The sequence below is a fragment of the Chaetura pelagica genome, unplaced genomic scaffold (assembly GCF_000747805.2).
Source record: "Chaetura pelagica isolate M959 unplaced genomic scaffold, ChaPel_1.0 scaffold39, whole genome shotgun sequence".
Lineage (NCBI taxonomy): Eukaryota > Metazoa > Chordata > Aves > Apodiformes > Apodidae > Chaetura > Chaetura pelagica.
Window position 1 is genome coordinate 517,691 of NW_009954614.1, and position 12,452 is coordinate 530,142.

General features: G+C 40.0%; 1 protein-coding gene across 1 annotated transcript in view; it reads right to left on the minus strand.

Annotated features, from left to right (window-relative positions):
• Positions 1-12,452, minus strand: part of GABRR3 (gamma-aminobutyric acid (GABA) A receptor, rho 3) — a 30,076-nt gene that overhangs the window by 1,689 nt on the left and 15,935 nt on the right. The window contains exons 3-7 of the mRNA XM_010005475.1: positions 10,535-10,602; positions 8,894-9,117; positions 5,710-5,792; positions 4,743-4,883; positions 1,782-1,934 (exon numbers count right to left, since the gene is read on the minus strand). Coding sequence (XP_010003777.1) covers positions 1,782-1,934; positions 4,743-4,883; positions 5,710-5,792; positions 8,894-9,117; positions 10,535-10,602 — 669 coding nt within the window. The remainder of the gene's footprint in view (positions 1-1,781; positions 1,935-4,742; positions 4,884-5,709; positions 5,793-8,893; positions 9,118-10,534; positions 10,603-12,452) is intronic.

Consider the following 12,452-nt stretch of genomic DNA (forward strand, 5'->3'; position numbering starts at 1 on the left):
AGCATAAGGAACACATTTTTGTGACAGCTTTCATCACTGCTGTAGAGAAATGAAAGCAGATTTGTGGTCTTCCCAGAGCCAGGGCCTCTGCTACACACTTTCTTGTCCTGAAGAATCACCTGTTTCCCTCCTAACCTGTTCTCAAATCATACTTCTCAAAAATATTATGTTAGATTGTGTGTCCCTCTCGTAACACATTGGCTCTCTAAAAGCACTCTGGCATAAAAATGCAAGACGTCCCCCTGCCTCAACAAAGAAGACCCAACCAAGGCCTTGCATTTAAAGAAATAAATGTAACACTGGAAGTTGTGACATATCAATAGCATCTGTGAGTGTAGCACTGGCTGGTTGTGTGGCCTTTCAGCTGGGTCTACTTATATCCTTCTCCAGTTTTATGCTAGTTCAAGTCCACTGGAACATGTAAGAGTTTTCCCTCTTCTTCTCTGCAAATTCCTTAGGTTGAGGGATGGACTTTGGAATACCCCATATAAAAGCAAATAGATTTTTTGAAAGTATGTCTACTCTAAGCTAGGGAGCTAAGCTTTTTAAACTTTGTTGTTAACACTGCCTATAAATTATGTATGTTTTTGCTAATGAAATGTGTGTTATTCATAGAATTTCTGATGCATAACCTTCTGCAGAAATCCATGTATGAATTAAAGAATATGATGAGCAAAACCATCTTGACAACATTATGAATAGCCTACTGAGAATTAAATTTTTATTTTTTAAGATCAAGTTAAATTTCTTACAAATAAAAAGAATCGGTAGATGCAATAATGAAATTAGGTAGGAGGTATCATAATTTCTTTTTAGACTAACAAATGGATTAATGAATTAATAGCTTTAGACTGTGCCAGTAGAGAAAGATATACAGTAACTAGCCCCCTATTTTTTCTAGACTGACATAGCTATAGATAAAAATTGAGGGCTCCCTCAGTACATGCAAATTTGTTTCTTAAAGATCCTCAGATTTTCACTTATCTAAGAAATAGGGCAACACACTGTTGGTTTCTGTGACGAGCATCAGTGAGAAGAAAGAACAGGCGCTTCTTTACTAATTCTTAAACCAACAGTTGCAGGACTTATGTGTGTTATGTTTACAGCAGATATCTTAAAAAAATTGCCATCACACCTTCACAGAGATGCTAATCTCTGAAAAAAGGTACTAATCTTTGAAAAAGGTACTAATTCCAAGACCATCAGCATTGAATTCCCAACGGAGGCAGTCTTGAAGTCGTAGCAACTGATTCATCACTGAGAAAAACAATAACATCATAAAAAAAACACTGTCTTTATTCTTTCTTCTCCTGAGCTGTGGTGTTCAGAGCTAAAATTGTGAAAGCAGAAAGATGCCCCAACTTACTCTTCAGCTTCCACAGAAGCCTGTGTGCCTTGTGCAGTTAAAGTGCCAAAGTAAACATTTCCAAGGTGCTGAACAAAGGAAAGCTTTGCTACATAGGACAAATCAGGAAACTGGTTCCAAAGAATGAAGTAAAACTCTACATAGGGAAAGCTGCAGAATCATCCCTTTTTTCCTTCTGTGGTATGTGAGCTGTTTTCCAATATAGCAAAGCCAGTCTGAATAAATATTCCACTTCCAAACATAGAGGTTGACTGAAGGAGTTTGTGGTAGTCACAACAGTGGCAATAATAATGTTTTTCACCCAATTACCTGATATACTTGCTAGCATCCTGTGTAATTAGAAAGCCAAGGTAACTTCAAAACCTCTCCCCTGCTCATTCCATATTTCCCAAAAGAATATATGTTACAGGTTTACCTAGTGATACCCTGGCAGGAACAGCTCTTCTGTCAATCCAAAATGAAACCCAAGACAGCATCACCATCAGCATAGCTGGGAAATAGGATTGCAGCACAAAAAAGAAAATATGTCTCCGGAGTGCAAAGTTTATAAAAAGCCGATTGTACCAACCTATTGAAAAAAGAGAGGAACAGGTTGGGGGAGAAAAGAACCATGTTATTTGCCTTGGTTTTATATAGTGCTTTACAAACTGTCCATCATACCTCATTAAAATACTTCTGCCTTGGGAGTGAAGCATCATCACTGCATAAAAAAAAATACTATGTATTTTAATTGAGATTGGAGAATTGAAGAAAAGTATATAAACTCCGAGTGAAAGTGCTGGGATAATAAAGACAGGGCATAATTGTTCAATCCAACTAGGCCAGTGAAGCCAACACCCTGTCTCCCCCAAAAAGCGGCCTGCCTTCTCTCCAGCTGCCAAAGCCCAGCAATAACCCTCACTGCTTTTCCTACGGCCACACCGCTTTGCCTGCCCAGCCTTGACTTGAGAGGAAAGGCTGCCATCTAGTGAATTTTGGTGCACGCTCTGTCTGTGCAGCAAAGCATGTGCCGTAAACCTCCTGCCAGGGAAGAGATGCCAGTTTCTAGGGGGGTGGAAAGAAGGCAGAAGGGGCTGCGCAGCATCCGCCTGTCCGAGTAGAAGGAGAAGCCATCGATGAGCCTGTGTGGGAGCAGTCAGGCCTTCACAAGGATATCTAAACAATGACCTCACCTAATATTAAACACACTCTATGCGGTTTAAAGTTGTGGAGAAGGATTTTGGGTTTAATTTTATTTTTTTTTTTCCAAAAATGGATTGAAATTGTTGCTCCTTTGGAGGCCAGAGAACTCCAAAAGCCTGAATGCCATGCATGTGTCCTTCACTGAGATTCACAGGGAAGGATATGAAGAGCCTAAAATGCATCAGGCTGCTTTGTGAGAAGGATTCTTGTCAATTTTTAGCCCGAGAATTTTAAGGGGGAGATGGATCCCATTAGAGTTTTGCTGATTGATCCCTGCCATTACTTGGGGTGTCAGGGTCTGTGTGCAATCACTTTCTTCCGACAAGAAACAAAATAAAAGAACAAGAGAGGGTGGAACCTCCTGTCTGAAACAAAACTTAAAAGCCAAAGAAAAGTGTATGTCAATAAAGGGCAGTGTTCTGGTTAACAATGTGGTACACGCATATTCCAGGTGGGTCCTGCAGCTTAAGGAGTCTTTACACCTTTAATCTGCTGGGTAAACTCATCATCAAAACATCAGCAAATAAGCATGAAGCAGTTGCACTTTACAAAGTCAAAGGTGCTGTGAAGGCGTGGGCACAAGGCTGGTGTGAGGTTGCACTGTTGTGTACCAGGCTGTATTTGCTTGCATCAGTGTTTTTCGATGAGAATAGCAAGGCAGGAAGATGCCAGCTGAGTTCCCAGAAGTCAGGCTCAACACATCGTGATAGCAGTTTGGTGGAAAACGTGCCAGTCTCCTTGCAACAAGAGCAAATTTGATGTAGCTCCCAGCAAGGCACAGTTACGGTAGTATCACTCACTCTCTTCTCATGTGACTGTGGCTCTTGAAAGCTGGACCTCTGTACTTAGCTCATATGTGAGCAACAGATAAGGATGAAGAACCTGATCAAGCTATGACTTCCTCACTGCTAAGGCCGCATTTTACAGGTCCAAAAATAAGGAGATTTTAGACAATAAAACACGCTGGTGTTCCTTGTTTGCAAACCCCTTCATGTTTGCATTTTCAAGCCTTTCTATATAACCAGGACACCAAGATTCCTATAAACCAAATATTCCTGTGGATTTCAGAGAAGCACTACAATTTTGCAGGAGCTCACAACAACATGTATTTGGTTGTTTATTTTTTTCAGGTTCTTTTTGCCAGATGTGAAGTTGCAAGTTTTATTATGGCCTCTTCTTCTGGTATCAAGAAAGGGTTATACTGGTAATCACAGAATCATTTAGGTTGGAAAAGACCTTCAAGATCATTGAGTCCAGCCATTAACCCTACTCTACCAAGTCCAGCACCAAGCCATGCTCCAAGCACCATACCTAGAAGACTTTTAAACGCATCTAGGGATGGTGACTCAACCACCTCCCTGGGCAGCATGTTCCAATGTCTGACAACCCTTTCAGTGAAAAAGTTCTTCCTAATGTCTAGTCTAAACCTCCCCTGGTGCAGCTTGAGGCCTTTTACTCTTGTTCCATCAACAGTTACTTGTGAGAATAAACCAGTGCCTACCCCTTTACAACATCCTTCCAGGTAGTTGTAGAGGGTGATGAGGTCTCCCCTCAGACTCCTTTTCTCCAAACTAAATAGCCCCAGTTCCCTCAGCTGCTGCTCATGAAACTTGTTCTCAAGGCCCTTCACCAGATCCATTTCCCTTCTTTGGACACGCTCCAGCACCTCGATGTCCTTTTTCTTGGCCCTTTGGGCACACTGCTGGCTCACATTCAGCTGCCTATCAATCAGAACCCCCAGGTCATGTTCTGCCAGACAGCATTCCAGCCACTCTTCCCCAAGCCTGTATCACTGCATGGCGTTGTTGTGGCTCAGGTGCACTTGTCCTTGTTGAACTTCATGCAGTTGACCTGGGCCCATCGATTTAGTCTGTGCAGGTCTCTCTGCAGAGCCTCCCTACCCTCAGGCAGATCAACACTCCCTCCCAACTTGGTGTCACCTGCAAACTTACTGAGGGTGCATTCTATCTCCTCATCAAGATCGTTTATAAAGATATTAAAAAGAAGTGGTCCCAAATGTAACATAAAGAGAAGCAAGGAATGAGGCCAATAAACCAGTGTGATTGACAGACCTACTTTTAATTGAACTCTCTCAGCAGTGACAGTCACTTATTAGCAATGAATTTAAATGTGAAAGACATTCTCCATGATTGTGTCCTGTGTGTCTCTCTTCTAATGACAGGGGTTACTATACCTGTACTGCTGTAAAAAGCTAATCCGCTGGAAGCACTGAATTCTTCAATGAAAAACTGGGAGAGGGAGATGTGCTCATCTGTGCTCAGGGACTTGTTTCCATGTTTCCAGTATAACATCAGATCATTTTCATTGTATGCATCTACGAGAAAGTGAAAACTGAATCACCTCTTCTCCTGGAATAATGCTTCTGTTTTCTTTTTTTAGGGATAGGACACCACTCAATCAATTTGGGAAAACCCCCAAGAAACATTGTTTTCACATCAATTTGCCAGTTAGTTGACATGGAAAAATTTGCAAAGACTATATTCCAGCCTGATCCAAGTAGAGCCCAGTCCTGTGCCCTGCGAGCACCTTACCTGACAGATGAGGGACATGAGCTTGCTCAGAGTCACAAGGCACACAGGATCCAAGCTGTGGAGCTGCCACACTGAGCAGACTGCCTGAATGTTGGGGATCTGGTCTCTTTTCCAAGACCAAACAACAAACCATCATCCCAGCTTTAGTCATAATCCAAATAAGAATAAATTTTGAGATATCAAAACAGAATTAACTTTTGTTGTCCAGCTCTACCACTTACTACAGACAACTGAGTCAGGGGTGAGAAAGCAAATATTTCACAGTCTCATTTTCATTTTTCCATGAGGTCAAATAATGACATCTTATTTTACTTTTAACATTTTTTCTCAGAGAAAAAAAAAAAATAAAAAAATTGTTTTGTCAGAGGAAACATTTTTAGATTTAGGCCTTGGAATATCAACCCAGTCAAAACAAAGCAAGGTGCATCATGGTTTTTCCATCTTCCCAAAGCTCACTGAGTTCTGGAAAGATCTCAAACTGGCCACAGTTTAGTAAGTACAGGTTGAAGGGTTCAGGTCACACATAAAAATAAGTTAAAAAGGTATTATGAACAAGATGTATTGGTGGTAAAAATGCACATGTGAAGAGTAGGTATGAATTAAACTTACAGCTTTCCAGTTCTAAAGAACAGTTCTGCGTGTCCAGAGGAAACCTACTGAAATCCATGAAACACATAGCAGAAACTGTTATTCTGCAGAAAGGAAAAGAAAAACAGGACTTCAATGAAAAATTTCATGTTTTCTTAAGATTGTGTAGACACCTTCATGATCCCCAAGCAATTGGCTATTTAGAATCCTAATGATTGAGTTTTTCTGCTTTTTTGGGATGCTTCTAAAGTTGCTTCAAGAGAGTGAGATAAAACTAAACCAGTGAGGCAAACTTATTTTTTAAACATAAATAGTCCTTCTTGTTAAGTGCAGTGCACTACCTTCAATTTTTAAAACCTGTGCTGGCGTGATCTTTCATTAGCCTTTCACACATTTTCATTTGAAGGGTTACACTTATGAAGATTAACAAGGGGAGTTCACATTTCTTGACTGGATTTCTTGTAGACTGAAGTAGATAATATTACGAATTAGAGCAAATATTAGTCCAAGTGCCATTTTCCCAGCTAGAATGGTTATAATATTTAATTGCACAAAAAGATAAGCTCCAGTTTCTGGAAGCCTCCCTCCTCTTCAACACCACAGAAATGCCTTATACACTAAAAAAATTAAGGAAATCTAGGTGAAGATATTATTTTTTATTCCACCTTCTTTTTCCAAAATGTTTAGAATATAAATGTCCCTTGACATTTTAACCAATAAACAACAAGAAGGCTAGAGGCAGCAATTTTAATATGGTAAATCTTGCATGATTTCCCTTTCCTGTCTTAGCTTGCATGTCATTTGAGGCTTTAATTTGATTTTTCAGTTTTCTCCAAACTGAAACCTACAGGAATTTAAGTCATAAAGGATATACTGGATATACAAGCTATCTTCAAAAACTTGTGATTGGTAATAACACTAACTGAATTTTTAAAAGTGTATGATTTTACTAGCTTGAAATGAGATTGTAAGAGTGGTACACCTTTGAAATTATGCATAAGGCTTCCAGCTGTGGATGTTGCTTTCATCTTCTAGCTATTGACGAAAGGATCAGGGGAAGAACAAGAAAATGTTGATTGGGGGAAAAAAAATGTAAAATACTATTTTAGCCACAAATCTGGATTTTTGTTCCACATGTCTTTAATAAAATCCCAGATTCTGGGCACTGAAGAAAAACTGAAATATGCAGATTTCTTGCACATAAGTATTTGGAATATAACCTACCTCCTGCATGTAAAACTGGCAATACAAAAAGGGTGTTTTAATGAACATCTGATTCATTAGGAACATACATATTAGCACCACTTAGGCTAGAAACACTTTATTTCACCTTAATAATTTTAAAAGCTTGGTTCAGGAGCCTTTAAGTCACCCCATTCCCTGCCTCTCAGTTTGATAAGAACTGATAGAGGAGGAAGGGAAGAGCACAGGGCACCTGCCCTTCGTGCTGATGTCCAGGAAGAAATCCACACGTTTGGCAGGAACTTGGGATCTTTTCTATTCACTGAGACAGGAAGGTGAGTCTGGCTGCAAACTCACCTGTCAGAGCAAGGAGGATTCACCCAGTACACACCACACCATCTGGTAATGCACAGTTAGGGAAGGTGAGTCTGGCTGCAAACTCACCTGTCAGAGCAAGGAGGATTCACCCAGTACACACCACACCATCTGGTAATGCACAGTGAGGGAAAGATAACTGGAAGCAGAGAGGATGAGTGCAAGGAAGAAAAGTAGAGCACCGGCTTGCAAATGTGAGGCAAGGCACAGAGCATGGGCTGCCTTCAATCACAGAGGGAATTCTGAGCAAAGAGCAAATGTAAATTGACTCACACTGTGTCAGTCCCTCAGCTCTACTTCCTCCTTTCCTTTCATTTCCATCTTGCTTTTTCTTGTCTCTCTATTTCTGTCCTTCCCATCATGCACACTCTTTTGTTTGTAGCTATTTGTGCACAATTTCTTACTGTTTGTCTTGATGACACTTAACCCCTGGCAAGCTGACAGAATGTGTTTAGCCATCTCGTGTCTCTTCACCACTCTTCCTTCCTCCTGCTGACTGTGAGGGTATGTCACACCCTCACACAGAGAGCCACTGCTGTAAGCCTTAGTGTGGCAGTGTAGTGCCTCTGATCCCTCTCTCCCTCAGGAATCATGGAAATGAATATAGCAATAAACTACACAGTTCACCTTTTTGTTTCTTACTGGTCAGTGTGATTCTGGAACATACACTGTTTTAAAGTGGTGTACAGGTGTTCTTGTGAGGGTTTCTGCATGTCTTCATGAGAGGGTGAATAAATTAATTCCCTGTTGGAAAAATTATTACCTAGCCAAAATCTCAAGGGCTTGCATAAATCTTCAAACTATGCAGACTAGATGAAATATCACTGCTGTACATAGGCCTAATTAGTAACAAATTGGAGAACTGTCATTTCTGCAATGCACAGGCCTCAGGACCTTTACCCTAGGTGTAAAATTCATCCATTAAAACCATTTCTGCCACATCATCCAAATCTACTTTCTAAAGAAAAGCAGTAACATGTAGATAGAAAGCAGACACATTTAATGACCTTGCCGTTCCAGTCCTGGAATTGCTGTCTCACTTTCCAATTCCTTGTAGTCATACAACGTGCCTGTAACACTGCTTGTATCAGCACCAATAATCTGCTTTCCGTGCCTGTCTGGAGCCGCCATTAATATCTATGTGTGTTTACAGGTATCCCAGGGTTAAAACAGCTGAGACAGACAGTTTAAAAAGACTCAGGGGAAAAAAACACAACAACCACAACAAAACACAAGCAAACAAACAAACAAAAAACCCCAAGAAACAAAACCTGACAGATTTGTTCTTTGCTAATCATTTTGAGCTTTACTGTGCTCAACAGTAAAACTACTGCAATATTGCTAAAACCACTGGCAATGAATTAATACTTGATAAACTTCAGTGCTATTTACAACAGATGAAAATACTGTCATTATCACGTAATGGGAAATAATATGTGAATGATAGAAAAATATGTTATCTATACCTTATCAATGTAAATTCATTTCCACACTAGTACACAGGTCACCAGTTCCCAGTATCTGATGCCAGGGGATTAATGCCAGTCCAGTATCACAGGCTTAGATGCAAACATTTCCAGTAATTTCTCACTGAACAGCCAACAATTGCAGTGTGTACTTTCTTATTAAAGGGTATTATTGATCTTACCGTAGACTGAAGAGTACGTTGCCATCAGGGTATACTCGGAGCATGATGTTTTCCACAGTTGTATCATGGATGAAAGATCTTTTGGAGTGTACAAAAAATACGTCAGGTACCCAGATCTTTTTTATCAGTCTTCCATCAAAAGTCATACTTTTGTTTTTGTTACTAGGAAAGGAAAGTCTCTCATCCTTCCAGTAATGTCTGAGATATAAAGTCATTGTGAAGTCCTTTGTTTAATTAAAAATAAAAGAAGATAATGCTCGTTTTATTCACATACAGTAGAAAAAGGTACACAGTAATCAGCTCATGCAAAGGATCAATTTCTTCTCTGGACATCATCTGGAGAATCCTCAATGAGAGGAATCAAACACCCCTCATTTAGCTTAAATATAGATTGGAACTATCTCCAGTTCCAACTGGAACTATCTCTGGAGATACTGGCTGTGTCAATGGAAAGGAGTTTCCTTTGGAAATCTTCACAAGTTTTTCCAAGAATTAGCTGTGGTTCCTTTGCAAAGGGATTAAATTTTTCATTAGCATTAGATCAACTTGTAAAATCCATTAGTCTGTACATTTTGTACAAGTGTTGCACAGGGGTTATAGATTAACGCATTTATTAGTGAAATGCATCATAAAGAAACAATATAATTAATTTCATTAGAGTAAACAATTATATTTTACAATCTATTTTTTTCATATGAACGACAATTGTTACAAATATTTTATCATCCTAATTAGAGAAATAACATGACTGAAAATATACAGGTGGAAAGAGATGGAGAGAATGCTGCAAATCCAGTTTGAGCTTCAGTGCAGCTTGTCTGCTCTGTGCTCACCTATATAACTTTTGCATTATTATGCAGAAATCATTTATTTCAGTAGAACAATAACTTCTGATAAGACTACTGGAAAGATACTTAGGTCTTCTCCTGTAATATGATTTTATGGCCTTTTAATATGATTTTATTATTTGAATAGGTTTGCAAAGGAATGCAGGGGTTCATACTGGCAGATCCCGTTGCAAACTCAACACCTACAACTAGATCTACATTTACTTGAACAGATCTCTTTGCAAAGTTAACATGCCCTGCTATGGCATGTTGCTATTCCAGGACAGAGCAACTTGGCACTAATGTCTGAGTGGCATTATTAGTGACAATTTCAGCTGAGGAATGAAGAGCCTGCATTCCAGCACTGCAGGTCCTTGATTGCAGTGAGGCTGTCTCCTTCCTAGGACCATTCCTGGAACTGATTTTTCTGCTTCCATTTCTTTTGACTACAGGTCCACCCATGCCAGAAACGATGGGAATACTCAGCTCTGCATAAGCAAAGGCAGCAAAGGACACAAAGCGTCATCATCTGCTGTGCAGGGCACTAAGAGCTCATGTGGTAGCCCTTGGGGCTTAGTGGGTGGTTGGCATTTTCAGATCAGAGCACTATCTACTCTGATCTGTTCCTCTAGCCCAGGGAGAAATTCAACATGTGCTCTTATGTAGCACATATTGGTTTAAATGAGAATGACTCCTGTGCTTCAAGGCAAAGTTATGCTCTTTTAAGGTATTACTCTGTATCATCCAGCTGAATGTTTCAGAAACCCTGAATTTTGGCTGAAATTCGACATTCCAGTTCTATTTACCAACTTACCATGTCAACTTCAGATATGCTGTCAATGCTTTCTACCTGCACATCAATGCCCACAGGTATTGGCGACCCTTCAATGTAACAGAATGAAAGAGTGATGAGGAGTGTAAACCTGTATTTTTAAATGGAAGACTGTGTATCAGCAGCACACAGAGAGCACCCCATCCCAGTATTTACTGTGGTCTGTCTACCGTAGTACACTGAATGAGAGAGACCATGGCAACAAAGTAAAACCCAATGCTAAACAGTTGCAAAAAAAAAAAAAAAAAAAAAAAAAAGAAAAGCACAAATCTTCAGTGATCTTTTTTGCAGCCAGACTAGTTGCTACAAGCATTGCAGCTTGGACAGCAGTGACAACCTCCTTGTGGTGCCAAAGCTGATGACCTGCTTGGAGTGCTATTTAGAACTGTCATAGGGAAAAGCTGAGTGAATATATAAATACATCAAAGATTGCAAAGCTTACTTAGCAGTTCCAGTGCTTATTCCCACATTTATAAGCAGAATACCTGCTATGACTCCTAAATGCCTTTAGTTACTCAACTATTTGAGGTTTGGCATAGATATTTGTGAAAAAAAGATTGTTTGCTCACTGCCTCACAAGGGAAAAGCTGTACACATGTTCTGTAATGCAGTGCTGTGTTTTACTGACTACAGATTTCATTATCGAGTCCAATATAGACCAAACTGCATGAGGTAACTTTATTTTATATACTACCCCACTATTCATGCCACTGAAAAAAGAGCTGGGATTTTATAACACAATGGGATCTGAATAAACAAATTTTAAAACCATATTTGCATTTTTGCAATAAAGTGAATAAAAAATAAATTGAAAATTACAGGAGAATATAAAATCATTTCCAGTCTCTTCAGTGTAAAGTATCTAGAACTAAGTATCTAGTTCTGGACGAGTTGTGTGCCTGTGTAATTTTCAGGAAAAATGTCATTCCACCAAAGCAACAGTCTAATCACTTCTTTACAGGGGAGGGAGAGAAGGAGGATGTGTGCATATATGTGTTTACAACCCACCTCCCCCACCAAGGAATGTTCTGCATTTGACATGAAAATTTATTGTAATTACTGCACATGGGGTTCCAATTACCTTTGTTAAAAATAGTTAGTTGAAAAATTTAAAAGAACAAATTCAAAATGATGTGGTAGAAAACATGAGCACAAGGAATTCTGAACAGTGGGAGACAGTAGTAACTTGTTTAAATTGTCATTCTCTTTTGTCTTTTTCTTTTCAGAATCACAGAATAGTCATGGCTGGAAAGGACCTCTGAGATCACTTACTCCAACCAGCATAGAAGCCAACCAAACAAAAAACCACACACAGCAGACAATGCACCACCCAAAAAACCCCAACCCATACAACACAACCCCAAAAAAACATGAGCACAACACACACACTACCAAATAACACCCACAAAAAAACCTCCCTACAACCTTGGTCACTAGAGCATGCCCTGAAATGCCGCATCTACACGTTTCGTGAATATTTCCAAGAATGGTGACTCCATCACCTCCCTGGGCAGCCTGTTCCAGTGCCTTATCACTCTTTCGGTGTAGAAATTCTTCCTAATGTCCAATCTAAACCTCCCCTGCTGCAACTTCAGGCCATTTCTTCTGGTCCTGCCATCATTTACTTGAGAGAAGAAGCCAACTCCCACCTCCCTCCTTTCAGGTCTCCTTTCAGGTAGTTATAGAGGACAATGAGGTCTCCCCTCAGTCTGCTCTTCTCCAAACTAAACATCCCCAGTTCCCTCAGCTGCTCCTCATATGACTTGTTCTCTAGACCCTTCACCAGCCTTGTTGCTCTCCTCTGGACACGCTCCAGCACCTCAATGTCCTTTCTGTAGTGCAGAGCCCAGAACTGAACACAGTACTTGAGGTGTTGGCTCACCATTGCCAAGTACAAGGG